The 22503-nt window shown below is 33.6% G+C and overlaps 1 protein-coding gene across 1 annotated transcript in view; it reads right to left on the reverse strand.

Moving 5' to 3' along the window:
• The window catches only part of LRP1 (LDL receptor protein 1), a 654607-nt gene that overhangs the window by 265161 nt on the left and 366943 nt on the right, over positions 1-22503 (reverse strand). The window contains 4 exon segments of the mRNA XM_089105022.1: positions 5847-6040; positions 12710-12826; positions 15526-15663; positions 21115-21288. Of these exon segments, the coding sequence (XP_088961148.1) occupies positions 5847-6040; positions 12710-12826; positions 15526-15663; positions 21115-21288 (623 nt within the window).

Genomic DNA, 22503 nt, shown 5'->3' on the forward strand with positions numbered 1-22503 from the left:
AAGAATATCAAATTTTAGGACAACCCCCCCCCCCCCACCCAGTGTACGTGCCCCAATATAACCAAAAAAAAAACATTGCACCAAAAAGTAGGTAGTTTTTAACAAACAACAGGTCTAGAACCACTAGCAACACCGCTCTGAGGCTTAGCACTAGGCTATTATCAACATAATCATCATCTCCATCCCATGAAAAAAGACCTTGAAATATAACGAGGGTAAGGCAAGATACTGTCAAATGATGAGATAAATCATGAATAAAATCTCAAATTTGGGCTAATGCAAGCCTCCCTCTTCCCGAGCCTAGAGCACATGTCCAAGTCTAACCAAAAAAACATTTGCACCAAAAACCAGATAGTTTTTAAAAAGGTACACGTCTAGAACCATGAGCGACACTGTGTTGAAGTTCATCACTATTATCACCATAATCATCATTCCCATAAGAGAAAATACCTTGCAAAGTAACGAGGGTAAGTCACGATTCTGTCAAGAAAATGATAGAACAAATAGTAAAAATCCCAAAATTTGGGTTGTCCCCCTCCTCTCCCCAGTGTAAACGGCCATGTTCTTTTAAAAAAAACTATCCCACAAAAACATCAAATTGCTTTTGACAAGCAACACCTCTAGAGCCGTGTGCAAGACAATTTTAAGGCTCATCAATATTATCACCATAATCATCATTTCCACCATATAAAAAGACATTGAAAAATTAGAAAGCTAGGTTATGGCTTTGCCAAGGAAATGATGGGACAAATTGTAAATAAATCAAATGTTCAGATACCCCCTCCGTCTCCACTTTGCCTGACAATCTCTACCAAAAAACGTTATTTCGACTAAAATCAGATAGCTTTGACAAGCAACACGTCTAGAACCATAAGCAACACCATTTTATGGTTCATTAATGTTGATGCCATATTCACCATCTCCATAAAAGAAAAAGACCTTGAAAATTAGAGAAGACACGTATACGCGAACAAAATATATTTATGAGGAAAATGAATACCATAAAGACACAATTTATCGGGGGGGGGGCAACTACACAGTGAGTAACAAGTTCACAATGTTAAATTCCAGAAATAAATTCATAAAAAAAAAACTGTACATATACAGCAATTTATTTTTATAATAAAGGATTTAAAGCCAAATTGACAAAAAGTGATAAAAAAAAAGAAGCAAATTTTAATATAGAAACAAGTCTAAGGCCAGTGAAAAAGAAAAGAAAGTAAAAAAAAATAACAGGAATATTTGAACTGCATCAAACAAGACATAATGAGAGCAGAATGATGGAAGCAAAAAAGTACGAAAACAGAAGCAAAAAAGAGCAAAAAAGCAGAACAAAAAGTATCTAAAGAAGAAGAGAAGATAAAAAACAAAAAGTAAAATCAAAATTAATTCAATTCTAAAAACGGAAACAAAACCAAATGTTCTCGGTAACTATTTTGTATCATCTCGGTAACTATTTTAAATTTGGTCTGTTTTATTTTTGGATTTTAGTGAATTTTTTTGGCTTTGGTTTTATTCCTGTAGACTTCTTCATAAGTGCAGCTATCAGGAACTCCTTTTTTTCTGTTCCGAAAGAAAAATTTTGAGACTGGAAATTACTATTGAGTTAAAAGTAAATAACAGTTACCACTCCTGGATTTTATTCTTACTTGAAATCGAGTACTTTTTTTAAAATCATTTTATAATTTTCGGTCATATTCACACGTTCGGTTTTCACACAACCGAACTCCAAATATATATATATATATATATATATAATACCCAAAAATTTTGCGGTAGTTTCTAACCTAATGAGCCATTTGATGCATCAGCCCTAAATGGGGATTCAAGCTCATTTTGGAAAATAACCTTGACTGGAGAGCTTTCTGTAAATTAACTCACTAGTCTTTCCTATATGTTATTTTTTTTTAATAGCTTCACGGTTTGTTTCTTCCATATTTTATTATTATTATATTACTAACTTGATTATAGCCTTAGGAAGTTTCTTAACATCTCCAAATGAATAGAATACACTTCGAAGAGTAGCCCCCCCCCCCCGAAAAAAAACAACAACATTTACTTTCAGACCAAAACTTCTTTCAAATCCTTTTTCACATAGTTAACGAGACTCTTTTAAGTTGTAAACTCTATAAGAGATTTTCATATCTGGCCTCGTCAAATCCCTTTTAAAATGTTCAAGATATTTCTTATCTGAAATGGTATTTTGGAAAATTTATTTGCCTAACTTCAAAGTTGCTAGGAGTCGAAAATGTTAATTTCTCTGTTTTTTGTTCCCATTATTGTAGGAATGAACTTACAAAGGGATCTGAAAAAGGGGCTCAAAGGTAATATAGAAGTTGACTTAAGTTTGAAAATGACGTTTAAGGTAAAAAAAAAGTCTAATCAAGTGAAATGGATTTAAGTAAAACTGACAATAAGGATAAAATAAGATATAAAAAGCGTCACAAATCGGTACACATTCATAATGCATGGAATATATGAATTGGAGCATAGTGAAAATAAAACAGCCTTAAGTAAAATACTTCATTTTGCAAATGAGTAGTTTAATTCGTTAGGCTGAACGTGTAGATGCAAAACCTAGGAGGGCTGGAAACTTTACAAACTTCACTGGAACGTTCCTGCCTCGTTTCACGATTCCCATACCCAAGAGAAATTCCGATTTTCCATCTCTAACTTCTTCAAAGCAACAAGCCGCTGATGACGAGGGAAAAAAGCTCCGAAAGCAGGGTAATTATTAAATAATTCCGAAAAATCGTCCAAGCAAAGCATCAAGAATATAATGAAGCCGTCCTCCACACACAGAGAAAGAGAATTTTTTTTCCTTTAAAAATAATTCCCTTCTTTGAAATAATTCCTAAAGTAATATTAATTATAAAATAATAATAAAATAATAATAAAACAATAATTCCTAGAATAATTCCTAACAATAAAATAATAATTCATAAAATAATATTAAAATAATAAAAACAATGCATTTAAAAAATAATCCCTTTCCTTTTTTCCAAGAGAGAAAGAAATAATACAAACAGCTACAGAAGCAGTACTAAGCAGTAAATAATTAAGAAAAAAAAATCGTTTAAGTAAAGCATCGGGAAAAGGGCAAAGCAGTCCTCCACACACAAATAAACACACAATTTTACAACAAAATTTTTCTGAAGGATAGAGGGGAGGGGAGTAGGGTCTTTTGGGCCAACCATCAATAAAAACAAAGAAAACGAAGAAAAAATAAAATAAAGAAACAAAACGTGGGTAATTTTCAGCCAAAAAAGGCTAAAATTCACTCTCGTCTGGCTTATTGATTATATTTTTTCTTCGTTTTATGGCGAACGTCATGTACAGCCAGTATGGTCTCAGAACATATTGGGACCAACCAAAAAAGAGGGGAAATCCACCTACTCGTGTTCAGGTATAGGTCATTTATATTTTTTCATATATATTTTTCTATCCATTAGGAGATACTGCACAAGACTAGTAAGGAGTACGCGGGATTAAAATATTTAAAGCATAGCAAAGATAAAAGTTGGAATCCGTGTAAAAAATACAAATGCTACTATCTTCAGGCCACTATTTCTCTAAAAGCAAAAAGGGTGGTGTTTCAAGCATAATCCTGAGGAGGTATTTCTCCTTTTCCTCCTCGTGAGCAGGGTTGCCCTATCTCTAGGTTACAGTTTTTTGTAATATGCAAATGTTATTATTTTTAGAAACTGCATTTAATTTAAGATGTACACATAAGTGAAAAGTAAGTGAAGTCTCTCCTCCCCCCCTAAAACGATATTTTTATCATTAAGACGCCACCTCTCCCACTCCAACCAGACCGAATCTTTGCGTACTACCGTAATAACGACGGTAGTAGCATAGAATAGTGTTGTTGTATAGAACAGGATCTCAAATAGAGAATTTTGCTTGTTTTTTCTTTCTTTAATTGGAAAACCTATTATTAAGCGTTTGTAACTATAGCTTGGAGAAGACCATACCAAACCATAAGTTTTATTGGAGATTGTTTTTTTTGTACTATTTTTTTCTCCAATAATTGTCTTTCTCTAATATACAGCAAACATTATAAGTCATTTGAAGCACATAAGACTAACAAGCCCAATAAATAAAATAAATAAAAGCCTAGTAAATCTAAGAATAAAAAAAAAACTTAATAAATGGATGAAAACAAACGCAAATGTATGCTAAAACTTAAGAACTAGGTCAAGCAAATATAAAGGCAACAGCTATAGAGACTTTCAAGATTTTTAGTGTACACAAGTCTCTTTTCCTAATGTTTAACATAAGAAAAACCATTTTTTTTAAACGATTCTCAGCTCTTTTGGCTTAATATCTTTCAGTTTGCTTGAAATACTTTGTTTTTTTCTTACTTCAAATTTTTATTATCTTTTTGCAACTGTGTCTTTTTTTCTACCCAGGTTTCTTTGGCAAGTTTACTACTCTTTAGATTGCATTTGTAATAAAATCTTGTTTAGAATACAGGTCTCCTTAACCTATTTCTCAAGTTTCGAACCTAATCTACCGATTATCTTGACCATGTTTAGCAATATTTACATAGCTGTTGATTAAAACCTTATTCGTTATATTGTATATTGACTTTTGTTTACATCTTTTTTTCTTAATAATTGTATTCTATTTATGCGTGTTTGCACTTTTAGGAAGAAACTATTATTAGATAAATTTAGCTAGTAAATACCTAAGTAAATTTATGACAGAAATCTTTTCAATCTTGCAACGCACTATTTAATCAAAAGCATGGTCTATCTTTCACATGACAACGCTGCAACGTGTGCTACACTACGTATGCTGCAACGTGCTATTTGATCACAAAGACAATGCTGCAACAGGTGCTTCACCACATATCCTGCAACGTATATTTAATCAAAAGCATGGTCTATCTTTCACATGACAACGCTGCAACGTGTGCTACACTACGTATGCTGCAACGTGCTATTTGATCACAAAGACAATGCTGCAACAGGTGCTTCACCACATATCCTGCAACGTATATTTAATCAAAAGCATGGTCTATCTTTCACATGACAACGCTGCAACGTGTGCTACACTACGTATGCTGCAACGTGCTATTTGATCACAAAGACAATGCTGCAACAGGTGCTTCACCACATATCCTGCAACGTATATTTAATCAAAAGCATGGTCTACCCTTAACGTAGACCATTCTGCTACGTGTCCTGCACCACGAATGCTGCAACTTGCTCTTTAATCAAAAGCAAGGTTTACCTTTCAGATTGTTGATGGAATCCAAATGAGTCGAATCCCTTTCAAACAACCTAATATGTCTATTCTTTCTTTTTTCTTTTGTCATTTTTTGGCTTAGCTCTTCTATGACAGACACAGCTTAATTATTAATTTTGTTTATGCACAGTCGAGTTATTTTCTGCATTTGCTTTTTCTTAACATTCCGCTTACTCTATTTCATTCCATTCTGTTTATCAATACTTTTATTGCTACTGTTAACTTATGACAATACTAAAGCACCCGAGGCCAAAACATGTCACCGGAATAAATTCTCACTCTTTCTTCATCCCTTTTTGATTAAAAATATAAACTGTTTTTTTAATTTTTGGGGTTTTCATCAAGAAATAAACAATTCTTTTCTCTAATGATGTAACTAAAGAGCAATTCACCATTGAAAAAAAAATCTCAATTGTTAATTGTCAACGTCAATTGAATTGGACTCGAACCCTATAAGCGGCAGCAAAAGCTCTTTTTGCTAAGGCTCCTTAATAATACTTATACAGGGATTCTATTTGAAGAAGCAATAGGTGTTGAATAAAGTGAACTTTTTCAGTTTCAAACGAAAACCTAATAATTTTGTAAGAAATCACCTTTGGTATACAATTCTTGTTGATGCATCGATACTCGTGATGTTGACATTTAACGTGTGGTTTAATAGCAGCACAGCCCTCCATTTCATCTTCCCCATCTTGGCAATCTCTTTCACCATCACAAGTCCAAAGCGAGGGAATACACACTCCAGTAGAATTACATTTGAACTCTGTGCCTAGACATTCTCTCAATTCTGAAAAACATTTTTTTAGTAGTAATAAGAAGTTATTTAAAAAAAAAAAAGCACAAACAAAATCAATCGGTAGGACGCTAAGAGCGTTGCTTATGAGGGGTGCTGCTAACAAGAATATAATAGCGACAATACATATATAACATAAATAGTTGGAGGGTGAAACCGATGAGAGTACCAAGAATTATAAACAGAAAAAGTCCGACACAATAAAACAACATAATATTATGATCCCAAGGCAACAATAGCCTAATGAATAAATAAAAATCATTCCAGAACAATATTATTTTATTCCCATTCAATCTCAATCTCCTCTAAGGTATACTTACCAAAAAGCCCCAGACGTAGTTCAAACTTAATTGATTAATGAGTAATTCCTTAAAACTTCGGCTAAGCTTATTCCAAAGCTTGGCCCCTATATATTAGGCTTCTCCTAATCGAAACCAGGCAAAGAACCTCAATATATCCTCTTGTCCGACATGATGATGAAAGTTAGACCTCACATGAAAATTCATTAATAAACTACAACAACTAATAGTAATAACTCACAGCAGCACCAAGCCACCTGAGGCTAACACAGCTATGCACACTCCTCCTCCATCCTAATCTATTCAGAGCCTCCCTCTTTACACCCTCCCATGAAGTTCCCATTCCATCAAATCTTTCTTTATGACACCCCAACCGTGGACGACCTACTTTCCGTTTAGCCCTAGACGGTTAGCAGAAAAGGACAGTCTTCGGCAATCATCCTTCATCCGCAGAACGTGCCCTAGCCATCTCAACCTTTTCTCTCATTATAGCCCTAGAAAACAGTAGTTAACCACACTTTCCATACAGCCTACTGTTTGAAATATGGTCAGTCAGCCGGGTACCAAAAACAATCCGCAGACAATTTTTTTGGAAAACATCTAGCAAATGTTCCTCAGTTTTCGGAGCGCCGATGCTTCAGAACCGTATTTGACCACTGTCAGCACTGTAGCTTTCAATCACTGTATATACATTTATACAGTACAATTATTCCCTATCTCAACCATTACACAAAGCCGGACCAAAATTCAAGCGCTCCGGGGAACGTAGAAACATAAGCGACATTAGATTTTTTCACGGGTAGACAAGTCAGATTTCTCTTGAACGTGAAAATTAGCTTCACCTTTATAACACTAAATTTTAAAGAATCTAATTTTAATTTAATTTATTCCAATACATATATAAAAATCGGTAATTAGTAGTGTAATGTTATTATTAGATGTTTTTTAGAAATTACAAGTTGGTTTCGAAATCTCGAGTTGGTTTCAAAGGCATTTTGAGAAAGTTTCTGCCAAAATACGTGTTCTAGGAAAATACACACTGAATTGTTGATGGACGAGGACGGACAATGATATGGGCGGAGCTTTTATACGTGCCAAGACTGTAGTAGCCAAATATTACTGAGTCGTGATTATACTTTATAACTTATATGATTCGCAGATTTATCTTCCTATTCTTCCGAGCTTTATTCCCTTTCTGATTGGTAATTACTGGTTTTAATCAATACTGGTTTTCAAAATTTATTTACTTGAATTGGACATAGCTTAGTGAAAAGTCTCAGGAGAAGAGTAATGAAAGACAATATGAGCTGGGTAATAGAGAACCTTTGAATGAGGTCCCTTTTATAATTCTGATTGTTTTAATCTTAGCCGGAATCGCATGATTCTACTAGACGATGTTATACAATACTTTTTGGGCTTTCAGACTAATTATGAAATTCCCACAAATTTGTTTTCAGAATAAAAATTGTATTGCTAAGATTAATTGAATCACTACTGAATCAACTTCAAATGCGGAATCTTCCTCACTTTAAAGTTATTTTCAAAAGAAATTCACATCACAGTCAAATCAGAAATTCAGTCCAGAATTGCTTCAGCTACTGGAGTATTCACCCAGCTAGACCACTCTCTATGGAATCAGAAGAAGTCCTTTTGAAGACAAGAAGAAGGATATATCAGGCACTTGCTCGGTGTTTCCTACTATACGGCTCTGAGACACGGCCTCTAAAAGCATCCGACATTCAAGCCCTCAACGCATTCGACCACTGATGTCTAAGGAGAATCATTGGCATCAATCTTCGAGATCGATTCAGTAATGACACACTCCGCAAGATTTGCCATTAACAATATGATTTGGCTACTATAATCAAACAAATAAGACTCTAATGATTCGGTCATGCACTTCGTCGGGCACAGCACACCTTCGTCAATAAAGTCTTCAGATGTACGCCTCTTCCGGAGGGAAAAGGTGACAAGAAGGACAGCAGAAAATGTTGCAAGCCTGCATCAAGGCAGATCTAAACCCATTTGGTGACTTCAAAAAGTATGGACGAAGGTAGGATTAAGTCCTGGCTCGAACTGATTGAACGAATGACCGAGACTCTTGGCTTACGACAATGACGAAGCTACTGGACGTCGGGAGAGCTGAGATACTTCAGTCCTGCTACAAGTACAAGTACTGGGTTGTGTTCGTTCTTCTTTACTTGGTTTCCCGTAGGGGAGAGACCATGATCTAAAAGATAGCCAACACACAAAGTCTATCATTGTTGGCTATTAGCTACCCAAGATAAGAGGTTTCAATGTAAAACCTATGTTCTGTTAAATTTGAAATACACAACACCCAGTAAAAAAAGCAACACTGGCACTTTCTTTATTATAAAATTAAAATTAAGAACTGTTAACACCGCCAAAGAAGGCAATTTCTTAATGAGTAGGAGCGCCACAATCTAGTAGTCTCTTTACAACCCTCAGCCGTAATTACCAACTTGATATCGACCTTCTCTCCTCTTACTTCCCTCCTTAAGAAAAAACAACAACAAAGGGTCAACTTATTTTTCTGGCTAATTGTTGCTTTTAATCAACAAATAGGTTAAATGGTTAGTTATATAAATCCAAACATATCTTAGAATGGCAGAGACAGCATGAACCTAAACTCACGAGTTTCAGATTTGATTACAGCTTTAAGACATCAGAAGCTGATGCTTAGAAACTGCGTACCTTAAAGCTTTGTCAAATCGCTCAGTTCTTTTAAAATAAGTAAAAAAAAAGACCATTTTCTTTTTTCTTTCGTTTGTCTAACGATAGTACTCGTACTCTTCTTTTAATTATTTCATCTTCAATTTCCCTTTACTTGTTATTTTTGCGAGTTTAATATTCATTGCCGTATAGTACCTTTTCCTTTTTTTGTCTTGTTGGTGTGATGTATTGAATTATACCTGCTTTCAGTAGTTTTGTGTTCATTACATCTTTTGATAAATGCTGGAGTTGTAACCACGACGATAAGATACGTACATATTACTATTATTACTACATATACTATTATTATTACTACATATTATTACTCTTTGAACTTTACATTATTCGTGCAATCCTTGTTTATTTTTAACAATTAATAGTCGTGTGATTTTTATCGAACGACGAGTAGTGTATTCCCACTACCCCTCCTCAAGATCTAAAAAGTGTGCTGCCCTTTGTAAATGAAATGCGATAATTGAAAATAGATTATCTATAAAGTTAGTGACCATACTGTGTTTTCATAGATGCATTACAAATAATATATTGTGCTTTGTTTTGTGTGTGTGTATTTTTTTATTTATTTATTGTATGCAAAGAATAAGGATTAAGAAGCAATAATACAAAAAAAAAAAAAATAACAACAGTCAAGTAAATAAATAGATTCAGAGTGAAGGGATTAAGTGTTTGACTTGAAAATTTTTATCCGAAAATTTTTATCCAAAAATATAATTTTTTTTAATTATATAAATGAGCTTCTAATAAATGTAAACAACATTCTTTTTGGAACCTGTTACACTGAAAAGAAGAGAGCCTCAAAATTAAAGCAAAAACATGAGGTAAATAATAAAGGTCTACGACACTAGAGTAAAACACAGAAACACAGAATAATCACATGACCGTTACGTTTGGTACAGTTCAGCCACGTTTGGCACGTGCCACCCCTCTACGAAATCACTGCGAAAGAGATTACTCTCATGAACAGATCTGTATCTTATCTCTCATCCGTTTGTATTTATACGTAACTAGCTTCAAACACACTAATTAGAATGACCTTAGAGTACCAAGGAAATCAAAATCAAAGCCTTTTCTGGCCCCCTTGGATCCAATAGATTTTGATATAAAAAAAAAAAAAAAAAAAAAAAAAAAAATCTATTGGTCATTTCAAGAGCATGACATTTTTAGGGTACTATCACACTTTGACCCGTGTAGGCACGTTCAACAGGGGAAACAAATCAGCTGCATTAACATCCTTGTTAATATCCTAATCATATTAATATCCATATATTTTATTGAAAGTCTTTTTTTTTTACAGCTAAAAAAAAGTTTGGAAGAATAGGAAGATCAAGTCTACAAACCAAGATTAGAATATCGAAATTTACAATCAAATATGGTTCAAATATAGTCAAATATGCTTCTGAAGCATAAGATTTAAGAGAAATGGAAACTTCCTGGTAGGGTGTAAAGAGGGAGGCTTCGAATAGCTTGGGATGAAGGAGTGTGCGTAGCTGGGTTGGCCTCAGGCGGCATGGTGCTGCGGTGAGTTGTTGGTAGTAGTAGTATTGTAAATCCAATTTTATATTTAGTCATTTGCTTTGCTGAAGACGGCTCTTAGAAGTTGCTAAGAAGTTTTGATTTTAATTATATCGAATTTTATTGTAAGCCTGAGTTGTTAGTAGTATTGGTAGAAGTATTGTAAGTACAATTTTATATTTATTTGCTTTGCTAAAAACATCTCATTCTGACTTGTGTATCAGAAGTCAATGAGGCGCTGTACGAAAAAATGAGGCTCGATCAAAGTGTCTAGGACCAAGATTAAAAGGAAGTCTACGACACTAGAGTAAAACGCGGAAACACAAATTATGAGAAACACAGAATAATCATATGATCGTCAATTCGCTGAATTTATGAGCTTGTTGATAAAAATCTGAGGCTAATAACACAATATTGAAGTCCAAATTTCTTCTGTGGCTGCTCTTGCCACGATTACTCCCTTTAGGGCTGCTACCTCTGCATTTTTACATCTAATTAGCAATGACTGTTATTTTTTTATAAAAATTAGTAGCCAATATTAACACTACCAATGCATTAAAAACTATGTCAATTAAAAATAAAACAGAAATTAAACTAAAAAGAACAACATTTCCCCATGGAAATCAAAGAACAAGTTTAAACTTGAACCCCCCAAGAAATTAACGAACCCAAGAAATGAACCCCCCAAGAATACACGATGACAAGCCTAAACGATCAAAAATTCAGACGAATAAAGAAATGAAAGAAAACGAAAATAAAATAAAATGAACAATGAAACTAACTCTAAAACAAAGATAAATTACACAAATTAGGACGGTGTTACAACACTGGGCCCCAAAACCAGAGTAAAACACTAACGCGAGTGACTATTATTTCGCATGTATCTTTATTCCATTTGAGCATTTAAAAAACGAAAGTGTCACATGAACGTCAAATAGTGTATTTTTGATGAAACTTTCAAAATTTTAATAAGAGATCCATCGGATCAATTGTGGAGATGATTTACCCCCTCCCCCCAGCTTCAATCAGTTTTTGAAATATATTTAGATTTATTTATATTTTAAGAATATGATACTGTCTTAAAGGCTTCAAAAACTTTAAAACACACAATAAAACCTTGAAAAATCTTTAAGAAAACATTACTCGGAAAAATCTGAGTAACATTTTAAGTCATATACATGCCTATTATCGTTAAGAATACGCTTTATGGAAGCGAAAGAATAATTTTATTTCAAAATGAATTTTGGACATTAGACTTTTGCCTTCGACAAGCAATGACATCATTATGACACCATAATGTTATAATATGACATTATGACAAATATTAATGACACTATTAATATTATAACATATTAATGACATATACAAAGGAAGATTTCATTCCTATATTTATCCAGGGAATGAAAGGAAGAGTTCACTGGGCACAATTAATTCACTCTTTACACTAAGCCGCTTATCGCCAGCAGTAATTGTGAAATAAGAAAGGATGGGATTACTATATGGAATAAATCTATCATAAGCCCTGATGAGACAAATTCATAATTTGAAGTCTAGATCAACACTGAAGTAAGAGTTACAAGAATAAGCCGAACATTAAATGTCAGAAAAAAACACAAAAGCAAAAGCATGTCAAGACGATTAAAGATTAAAACTTGATATTGGAAGATTTCTTTTTAGCATGATATTATCCACTTTTCAACATTTTTCCCTTCAGTGACCCTATTCTAGTGTCTTATATTTATGTTCAGGGCAAAGGAAGGGTAGATGTTAGCTTCAGTCCGTGATCATTTATAAACAAAGCTGAGCCTTTAATAAATTTTAATAAAAAAAATTTCTTTTTTCAATGAGAGTAAAAGGATTGGAAAGCAAGACGAAATTAAAAAAAAAAGTATTATATGCCATATATTGGTTGACACAAAACAAGCATAATAAAAAGCGTCATGTCTGGAAACAGGAGTTACGGTTCAAAATCTTCTGCCGAATGGCGTCTCTTGAGGTTAGCCAGTCAAATAAATTGACACAGCTTTGAGCTACCGCGTTGGCCCCATTCGCTTGTGTTTTAGGTATTATAGGATTTGAATTTATTTTCAAAAACACTTACGACAGGTGTCTTTTTCATCAGATCCGTCCAGACAATCTTCTGAGCCGTCGCACCTCCAATTGCCGGGAATGCAATCACCATTGCTGCAACGAAACTGGTCTGGTCTGCAGGTATATTCTGAAAGAAAACAGCTAATGCAAAAATTGAACGGAGAACATAAAGATTGACACATTGACATGCGCAGACATAAACAAATGACTACTCTTAAAGGGGAGTTATTTACGATAAAATATCAAACTTGGCGTACATTCTCAATTGCTTGACGATTGCCATATTGATTAAGAGCATTCATTTATTTAAATTATTAGAGATATCAACGTAAAAGCATTTCTGCCCCTTGGACCAATCTTGGGCCTATTAATACAAAAAAACTCAAATATCCTAAGATTTTTCTTTCGGCTGTTTTGAAATTATAAAGTTCTAAGGAAGGTACCATATTTTCGTTACTGTTGCCACGTCAAACCGTGAAAATAAATAAGGAAAATTAAATATTTAAACTTTACAACGCTTTTCAGGCTTAATTTATTAAGAAAAAAGAAGAAAAAAGGAAAGGATTATGTAATGGGACATACAATCCCGTGAAAAGGAAGCATTACTGCGAAATGAAAGCAGTTCAAAATGTTGGAAACAATAACTACCGGAAAAAAGCCCTCTAGACAGATTAGAAATTTTTGGAGGCAAATTACAACCAAAAAAAAGTAAATCTCTCTCTCTCTCTCAAGCAAAGTCCAGGGCAATGTTATTCCTGGTCATGGGGGGAGGGGGGTCTATATGTTTCCTATTAGTAAATAAGCTATATTTTAATTTTAATTTTAATGAAACTCTTTATTTTATTCGTAGAAACTATCTTTCTACTATCTTTGAAATCTAAACACTGAATAAACTAAATCCTTTAAAGGCTACGTTAATACTTTTACTAATGCTTAGCATTTATTTTCAATTGATATCTGTTTAGACTGCTCACATGTTTGCTAAGCTTCAGAATAAAATTTTATTAGGTTAATAAGTACATATGCGAATTATATCTTTAAAGAATTTACATTTTTGAGTTTGTGGTTAATATGGACTATTTTATCTTTTGGGGCCCCAAAAGATAAGGACTATTAAGGATATGGACTATTTTAAAAGATAAGGATATGGACTATTTTATCTTAAGGGCTCAAAAGTTAAGTCACTGCAGATGCGAATATTAAATCATGAAAGAAAAAGGCATCAAGTGATGCAATCACTTTTGTCCTAGCTAAATTATGTTGTTAGCAACAATCCTAACTAACCAAGTCCTCACATTTGCCGTAGTCTGCACTAAAAAGCAACTGAAAGTCAAACATTAATTATTGTCAAAAGCAAGTTAGTATAGTGGTAGAAGAATTATCTATAAATATAACTGGCAATAGCGATGTGAATATGGATGTGGAACGTTATCAAAAGTTGCCCTGTTCAATCCCTCGTGTCGTCAGGAAGAACTTGTGACAAAAACATGTGTATAATTTTTTACTCGTTTTATGTCTTAATGACACTCTTTATTTCATTCGTAGAAACTAGGCATAAATGCATCCGTAATCTGTCTTCTGACAAAAATGGCAAAATTCCACATTTTTGTAGATAGGAGCTTGAAACTTCTACAATACGGTTCTCTAGTACGCTGAACCTAATGGTGTGATTTTTATTAAGATTCCTTTAGGAGGCGTGTTCCCCCTTTTTCGAGAATGAGGCAAATTTTCTAAGGCTCGTAATTTTTTATGGGTAACACTAAACTTGATGAATCATATATATTTGGAATCAGCAATATAAGCTGATTCTTTTGATGTATCCCTTGATGTTACAGTTCCGTTCTTTAGAGTTTCGGTTACTATTGAGCCGAGTCGCTCCTTACTTACAGTTCGTTACCACCAACCATTTGACAAAGGCTTTGTAATCCTTGTCCTAAATGAATTGAAGAAACCGCCCAAATGGAAAATAAAAACCTTTTTTTTATGTTTGTTTGGTGAAAGGCTGTGAAACCTATAATTCTTGTGAGAAGCGTATAGCTATAATTTGCAACAAAAGGGCAAGATATTTGAATCTTGACTGTGAACTGGATGCTGGAGGGTTAGCGATCGTAATAGTCTACTAAATCAGATCTGTCGGGGAGTAGAAAAAACACCTTTATGGGAATTATTTAAAGGATTATTGAGACGATAGCATTTTATCTCGTTTCTATTTTAAATTTTGAACCCACTGCGACCAAAAAAATAAGATAACTGCGTACGGAGTTTTTCAGTATAAATCGATTTTCCAATTGTTCCATCACATTCCCTAATTCCTGAAAATATGTACGGTTGCGTAAATTTCTACTTAACCAATTCAAACAGTCAGATTTCAGTTTCAATGTTAAACCTTGACGTTAAATCGAATTCTATGATATCTTAATTTATTAAGAAAAAAGGAAAGGATTATATAATGGAACATACAATCCAACATAATGGAACATACTTTTCAAAGTAACTTTGACTGTGCATGCTCATAAGGATATCCTCTCAAAATAAGCTAATTTGTTTTTATTTTATATATTAATTATGTTTTGCATATTACTCATATTATAAAATTGTATTTTCTAAATTAATTACCGTATATGTTTATTTATTTTATACTTTATACATTACAAACCTGACAAATGCCTTCTTTATCTTGTTACTGTTCAAGCATATATAAGTAAATGTAGTAGCGTTTATCTTGGGACGTTTCCTTTCACTGTTCGCCCTGTGCATGTTTTACAAAAACAACGTAAACGACAGCTTGGGGGAGGGGGTTGGTCATCAAAAATAAATCTAACTAACCGCAATCTTCTTCGTCTGAGCTTCTATAATTCAAATCCATGGCGTCATGGCAGTCATTTTCGCGATCACAGCGCCATTTAGCATTAATACATCTACCGTTCTTACAGCGAAACTGATCAGGCATGCAAACAGATGTGACTGTAAAACAAGAAAAAGTTATTTACCAAGTTTGAAATACGGAGCATATTTTAAAAGTAAACGTACTAACTTTTTCTTAACCTTTAGACTTTAAAATAGCAGCGGTAGAGAAACATACTATTTCTGGTTCTCTGACAACAGAGTTATGGATCTAAAGAATGACAAAATAAAATCTACGATCTACCCATTTTTTCCAGAATAATTTTTCCCAGTATTGAGGGAAGTAAGATAAGCATTTTCAAATAAAACCTCACGCCGCAAAAAAAAGATTAATAATATTAAATATAAGTTTAAACACAAACAGGAGAAGCACGTTAAATAAGACAAACAATCCGCTTACAGACCATAAAACATATTAGCGATCGTAGCCATAATATCAGCATAAAAGATAGAGATTTTGATAACAAAATTGCTCACTCTCGATTAGGTTGCAACTAACGCAAGTTTGTGCATTCTCCTATGTTCAAGGTTGTAGAATAATTCATTGTTAGTTCATAAAAGTCGAATTTCCCTAGATTGTGACCTTAGAAGAAAGATTTGATCCATATTCCTATTAGTGTGCCATGTTTCATTACACAGGAAAATGAAGAACAACTTCAAAATTAATTTTAAAAACACAATTTGTCTCGGAGTCAATAATGGGTTCCTACTTTTATTTAGGATATGACGTCATTTTCTCTCAGAGCCAAGCTACATTCATATCATACGTATTATGAATATTCCATTCAAGTACCTTGTAACAGCGCAGTGGAGAAAGCTTCGCCTGGAAACTTTCGGGCTTAGCTTCGATCCCGGCTGTTGCAAGGAATTTACAATTAAGGAATGTACAAGTTATAATTTTTTTCTTATTTAGTCACTTTGTTTTTATATAAAAACAATAAAGATAGATAAAACTCAATGAAAAGACAATAAACGAGAATGCAGCCAGTAGAGTGAAAAGATGCAAAAAAGCACAAACACAACACAAAAGAAACAAAAATAAAGAAAATAAAAAATGAACTAAAAACAAATAAAACCACCACCAATATTGATAAAATACAATTGTCGCAACTGATACACGTAGGAAACAGAATAGCTTATGCTCCCTACATGGATCAGTTACGACAATTGTATATTATTAATATTGGTGGTGGTTTTATCTATTTTCAGTTTATTTTATTTTTTTTATATTTGTTTTTTTTTGTGCTAAAGACGCCTAGTTTACACCAGCTACTAGTTTGTCTGATGGAAGTAAAGAGCTAAGTTAAAACTTAAAACAACCAAAAATTATTGCGTTATAGTTTATGTAATATTTATGAAACTACTGCAAATAAAAACAGAATAATGATATTTCCCTATGTCTCTTGGACTAAACAAAACTAGCGCTTTAACGAAAGCATAAAACCCATACACAAGAAACAAGAATATTTAATTCAATACTGTGAACAATATTTATACGATTTATTATATTCTATTATAATATATACAAGACAGAAGAGACGGCTGGATAAAAAAGAATTACTTTCAATAGTAAAGCAGAATCAATGTTACTTTTCTACAAAATCACCTTGACGATTGAGACAATTGTCCTATATGTGAATTAGCATAATTAGTATATATTTAATGTTGCACGTGTCAAGGGGTAAAGTGGATAGAAACGGGGTGACTTTGGATATTAGAAATTTGGGATCTTAATTATTCACTGGAACAAAAGAAAGAAGGGTGCTAGACGTCACCCCCCCCCCCGAAAAATATCCCCGGATAATTCCAGATGTTTATTAAAAAGGAAATTGAAAGTTCTACTCACCCGTTTAAGTAAAACGAAAGATTGTGCCATATTAAGTATTTTCTGCCATTTTGAGGCGCAAAATGACAATTTTGACAAAAGGCTGCTATATAGCCATTGAGTGGATTTAAAATTATACAAAACCTATCCGTTCAGCTTTCCAGTTCCAGTTACAGTAGTAACGCATGGCGGAGCATTCGATCCTGAAGGTGCACATAGTCCATACAAAAAAAACGGCTAAAACAATTATACTTTTATTTTAAGCTTCATTTAATAAGTTTATTTAATTACATTTAATAATTTATTAAAATTACGTACAATGGTGTATATTTCTGCATTAATCATTACGGAGGAGGAGAAGTGGATTTTTGCGTAAGTGGGGGGAGTGTAATTTTTTTCTCAAAAACTATGTTTCAATACCCCAATTTTCTATCTCTCAGTGAACCTTTATATATTGTGAAAGCTTACATCCAGATTCCAACCGGCACAAAGGTGGAGAAGCAGAGAGGGTATCGTAAACAATACCAAGAAAACCCTCAGGTATGTGTGGGGGGAGGGGTGGCAAGTGTTAAAAGGAGCTTTGTTTTCATTCAGATATGAATGATAATGTTTCACATTTTCCTGTTTATATATGTCAATTAATGTATTCCTTTTCTCCAGGTCTATGAGGAATATCCCTATAAAAAAGATTGGTTCGAAGAATCCACCTTGAAATCCAAGGAAATTATATCCCTTTAATTATATTGTGATATTTCAGACCCCCTCCTGATAAATAATTGGATAGGTTCATTTTTTCAGAGATGATTATCATTGTCGGAGCCTTTTTTTCTTACGAGTATTAAACAACGTACTGCTTTGGCCCGCCGTGCAAAAATTGGGGTAGCATAGTAGCAATGCTACTTCGTAGTTTTCATGGCCTTGTGAAACTTATTGGAAAATTTTGTCTGAAAATAATCATTTTTACATTTAAAAATACTTTTTGCTTAAAGAAAAAAAATGCCAAAACACAAGTTGTTCAGCTAAAGTGTCGGTCGGCAGCTTTTGGAATTCTGTCGAATTCTGCTACTGGCAGCTTTGGAACTTTTCCCATACCTGCCTTTGGAATCTTACCCCCCCCCCCCTTACACAATGACCTACCGCCTCTCCTTAAGATAAGATATTTATTTTTAAAAAAATCTCTATCACAAGCCCTCAAAGGGCCGAATTCAGACTTTGGAGTTGACAATATTAATGGTTGCACTAAAACTGGCAAAAATGCAAAAAAAAAAACAACAAAAAAGAAAAATCATAATGAACAACCATTTAAAAGTCAATAATTACACTGTAAAAAGTCAATTAAAAAAGTTAAAAAGATAAAAACTGGTCAAACTAAACTTACACACTTATCGCATATATCACTGTATTTTGAAGAAAATCACTTTATTTAAATAAAGCATTAAGTGAACGTCAGAAACTAAAAGTGTTGTCACCCCACAGGACCCTTGCCATATTTTTCCGGTGAAAAATCCTGCCAGACAATTTTATCCCCGCTCAAAATTTCCCCCCTAACATTCTCTTCTTATAAAATTATACATCCAAAACAGAAAAAAGGCAAATAAAAAGAAAACTATATGAATTCAGAAAAGTTCCTCCCAGTAGATTTCCTTACCGCTGAAAATTCTCCCCAAGGACCCCCCCCCCTCCTCGCAGAAGAATCCTCTGTGAAAAATATCCATATTTTTCCAATAACAAATACAACGAGCAAACAATGGACAAATTACAAAACTTACAGGCCTTTCTTTAGGGGCTGTGGGGGGGGGGGCATGGGGGGGGTCATGTCATCCAGAGAGGCATACTTATTGGACCTTTCAATTATGATGGACCAAATGGATATCTTGAAATTTCATTCGAATGTCTTAGGGGAAAAGGAGGACATTGGAAGAGGGCTAGTTGCCCTCCATTCTGTTTTAGTCACTTAAAAGGCCATTTGAACTTTTAAATCTTTTTTCGAAAGGGCCCTCCTCTGATCTTCTAGGATCCTTTGTTTGACATCAATGATCCCTAGGAAAAAGCAAAAAACAACAAACAACGCACGTCCATGATCTTTCTTTGGCAAAAATACACAATTCCAAATATTTGTAGATGAGAGCTTGAAACCTATAGCTAGGGAGGGGTAGATGCCTCAAAGGATGCATTTGAATGGCAAAATATCCCAACTCTCATTGAGCCTTCACAAAAATACAAAATTAGCACAAAGGAAGGGGGAGGTGGAGGTAGACACTGATATATAATTCCTCTTAATTTCAGAGAATGTTCCTGTCTAAGCTTTTATTATAAAAGTAAAGAGTAATATTAAAAAACAAAATAAGCAGAATTTATTCCGTATAGGAAGGGGACTGCACCTTTCTTATCCCCAATCTCCTCCCCGTTGTCGTAGAAATTTTCGCGGGATGTTCATTCGATTGGAAATTGGGAGTTTTTTTTTTTAAAGTCGAAAGTGATTGGAGACCAACAAGCCCCTGTACTAGGTCTGTTTTTTATATAAGGCCCTTTTTTACCCCTTAGGACATCTGATCGACATTTTGAGGTACCTATGTACTTTCTCTATGATTGCTCAATTTTTCGTGTAGGGGAATTGTCCATGGGGGAACTTTCCGGGGAACATTTATAATTACGACCGACGACAATTTCAGGTTAACTGTTAGAGCAAAACCAGTAAAAAAAAAACATATATGTCAAACACAAATTTGAATAGTCTAAAGCTCTACATTTCTATCGTAAAAAAAAATCCTAAATTGTATGATGTTTTCAAAAAGCGATGTTTTCGAAAATCAACTTTTGAGAAACAAAATCTATGGAGATCTAATTGGAGAAAAAATATTGTTGGAGTTCTTTTTGGAAAAACGACTTTGGAAACAGCTTAAGAGAAACAACATTTGTGGAGATTCCATTGGAAAAACAACTTTGGAGAAACAATATCTGAGAAGATTTAAATCAAAATCTTCTAAATCATTATCTAAATCCTTATAAAAACGTTATCTCCATATTTAAATGTAAAAATTGTTGCTAAACTCTTGCTGGAAGCTAAATTTTCACTGATATTACAATACCATTTTATTTCTATTGGCTCTGTTGATTTTTGTGTTTGGGATTTCAATGAAGATACTAGAGTAGCAGAATGTAAAAATTCGCTTTTCTGAATCAGCTATCATTTTTCACATCACAGTAAAAATTTTGAGTTGTTACTAAAAATGGAACTCAACATAACTAAAAGAAGCTGATACACTATTCAAAAGTCCAAGCCTTACAAACCTTACGACTTACTTCTTCGACATAAAGTAGTATGATGAATAATTTTGTAGGGTAAACGCATGGTAAGAAAATTCACAAAACCAATTAAATAGAAAATACAATATTTTTTTTATAGTAATGCTATTTTTTAGTGTGTAACGTAACTTACAGGTAGCTAAACGAGTTTCAACATTAAAGAACTCTCTGGTTTTATGAAATTTTTTGAATTTTAGGAATTTATGAAAAACCACACTTTTGACAACGGCAATGACAACACTGGTACTAAAAAGGAAAACTAATGCCATCTACTTTCTAAATAAAATATTTTGATCAGGCCTTTGTTTATTATACATCTACCTGTGTACTTTTTTGTTCCAACTTAAGGTGGATAAATTAATTTCAACTCATTGACTTACCAACTGCAGAAACTGATGATGGTTGGCAATTTTGTTCATCAGAGTTATCCCAGCAGTCATTTTGTCCATCACATACCCAACTGGGAAGAATGCATGCTGTTGTGTTAACACAATTTATTAGCTCACTTGAATTTACGTTGGCAGACACAGAATTTGTTTTACAATCAACAGGGGCTGCAAAAATTGATAATTTAGCAACCACTACTACTACTACTACTACTAACAGGTAACTTCCGCAAAAAATTGCTCAAGACAAGAACAGTCTCCAAGAGTCTTTACCCAACTGTTGACAGAGAAGGCCTTGCAACCTGTCATGTCAATAGCAAGGCATCAGCTCATTAATAATCAACTGCGAATAGGCTTCTGAAAGGACTATATTGCATTTTACAGCTTAAATAGGGTGTAGGCTCCCCACATGTACCTTAGCCGGAAGAATACTAACTTTTTTTTTAACAGCAAAAAACTTTTAAAAACGCATCACAAATTTGTTTATATTCATCTTTGTTATGAATTTACGAGTCGGAAAAAAATTTGGGGGGAGGGTTCAAACACTATATCACTTCCGCAAAAATTGCTCATGACAATAACAGCCTCCAAGAGTTGACAGAGAAGGCCTTGCAACCTGTCATGTCAATAACAAAACATCAGCATAGACGTTGACACTATGTTAGTAAAATATAACTCCAAAATAAATAAAAGTAAGCAATATAAAATCTTACTTACCCAAAAATGAGATATTCCGGACACTAGGGACTAAGTTAGAAGAAGATAAGAGGTAATAAATTACCTTGGTGGTCAATCTATTAATACTAATAAGGTATATATAGTCACAATGTCTCAATATTTTAGTCAATTAGGCCGATTAATTTGTCAATTAGTTAATACAGTCAACTAGCTAAATTGTTTCAATTAGTACGATTTATTAACAATTTTTATTAACAATTTTCAACATTCAACGAAGTTTCAATAAAAAAAAGGAAAGCAATTTCAAAAATACAAATCAGAAAATGGATAAAATTGAAGTTCACCAATCGAATGATGACAAAATTGAGGTATTAAGTTGAAATATTAATACCGTAGGACTGAAAAACAAAATAAAAAAACATTAAATGCTAAAAACTTAGAAGGGGAACATAAGCCTCAAGTAAGTTTGGCAACTCCTACTCTGGCCCTTAAATGGACTCTAAAGGAACGCCTAATCCCTAATTTTTTTTCACACTCAAGGGAAAATTCTGGAAACTACTTTTTAACATTATAAAAATTGGAATTGCGAGAAAGACAATAACTATGTTTAGAAACAGCCCAAAAACGGTCTTACGATAAACAATTAAAAATAAAATCACGCATAAACTTATTATAAATGAGCAAAATACAAAAATAAACTGGCTA

The sequence above is a fragment of the Artemia sp. Qi Xiang Cuo genome, chromosome 19 (genome assembly GCF_049724085.1).
Source record: "Artemia sp. Qi Xiang Cuo chromosome 19, ASM4972408v1, whole genome shotgun sequence".
Taxonomy (NCBI): domain Eukaryota; kingdom Metazoa; phylum Arthropoda; class Branchiopoda; order Anostraca; family Artemiidae; genus Artemia; species Artemia sp. Qi Xiang Cuo.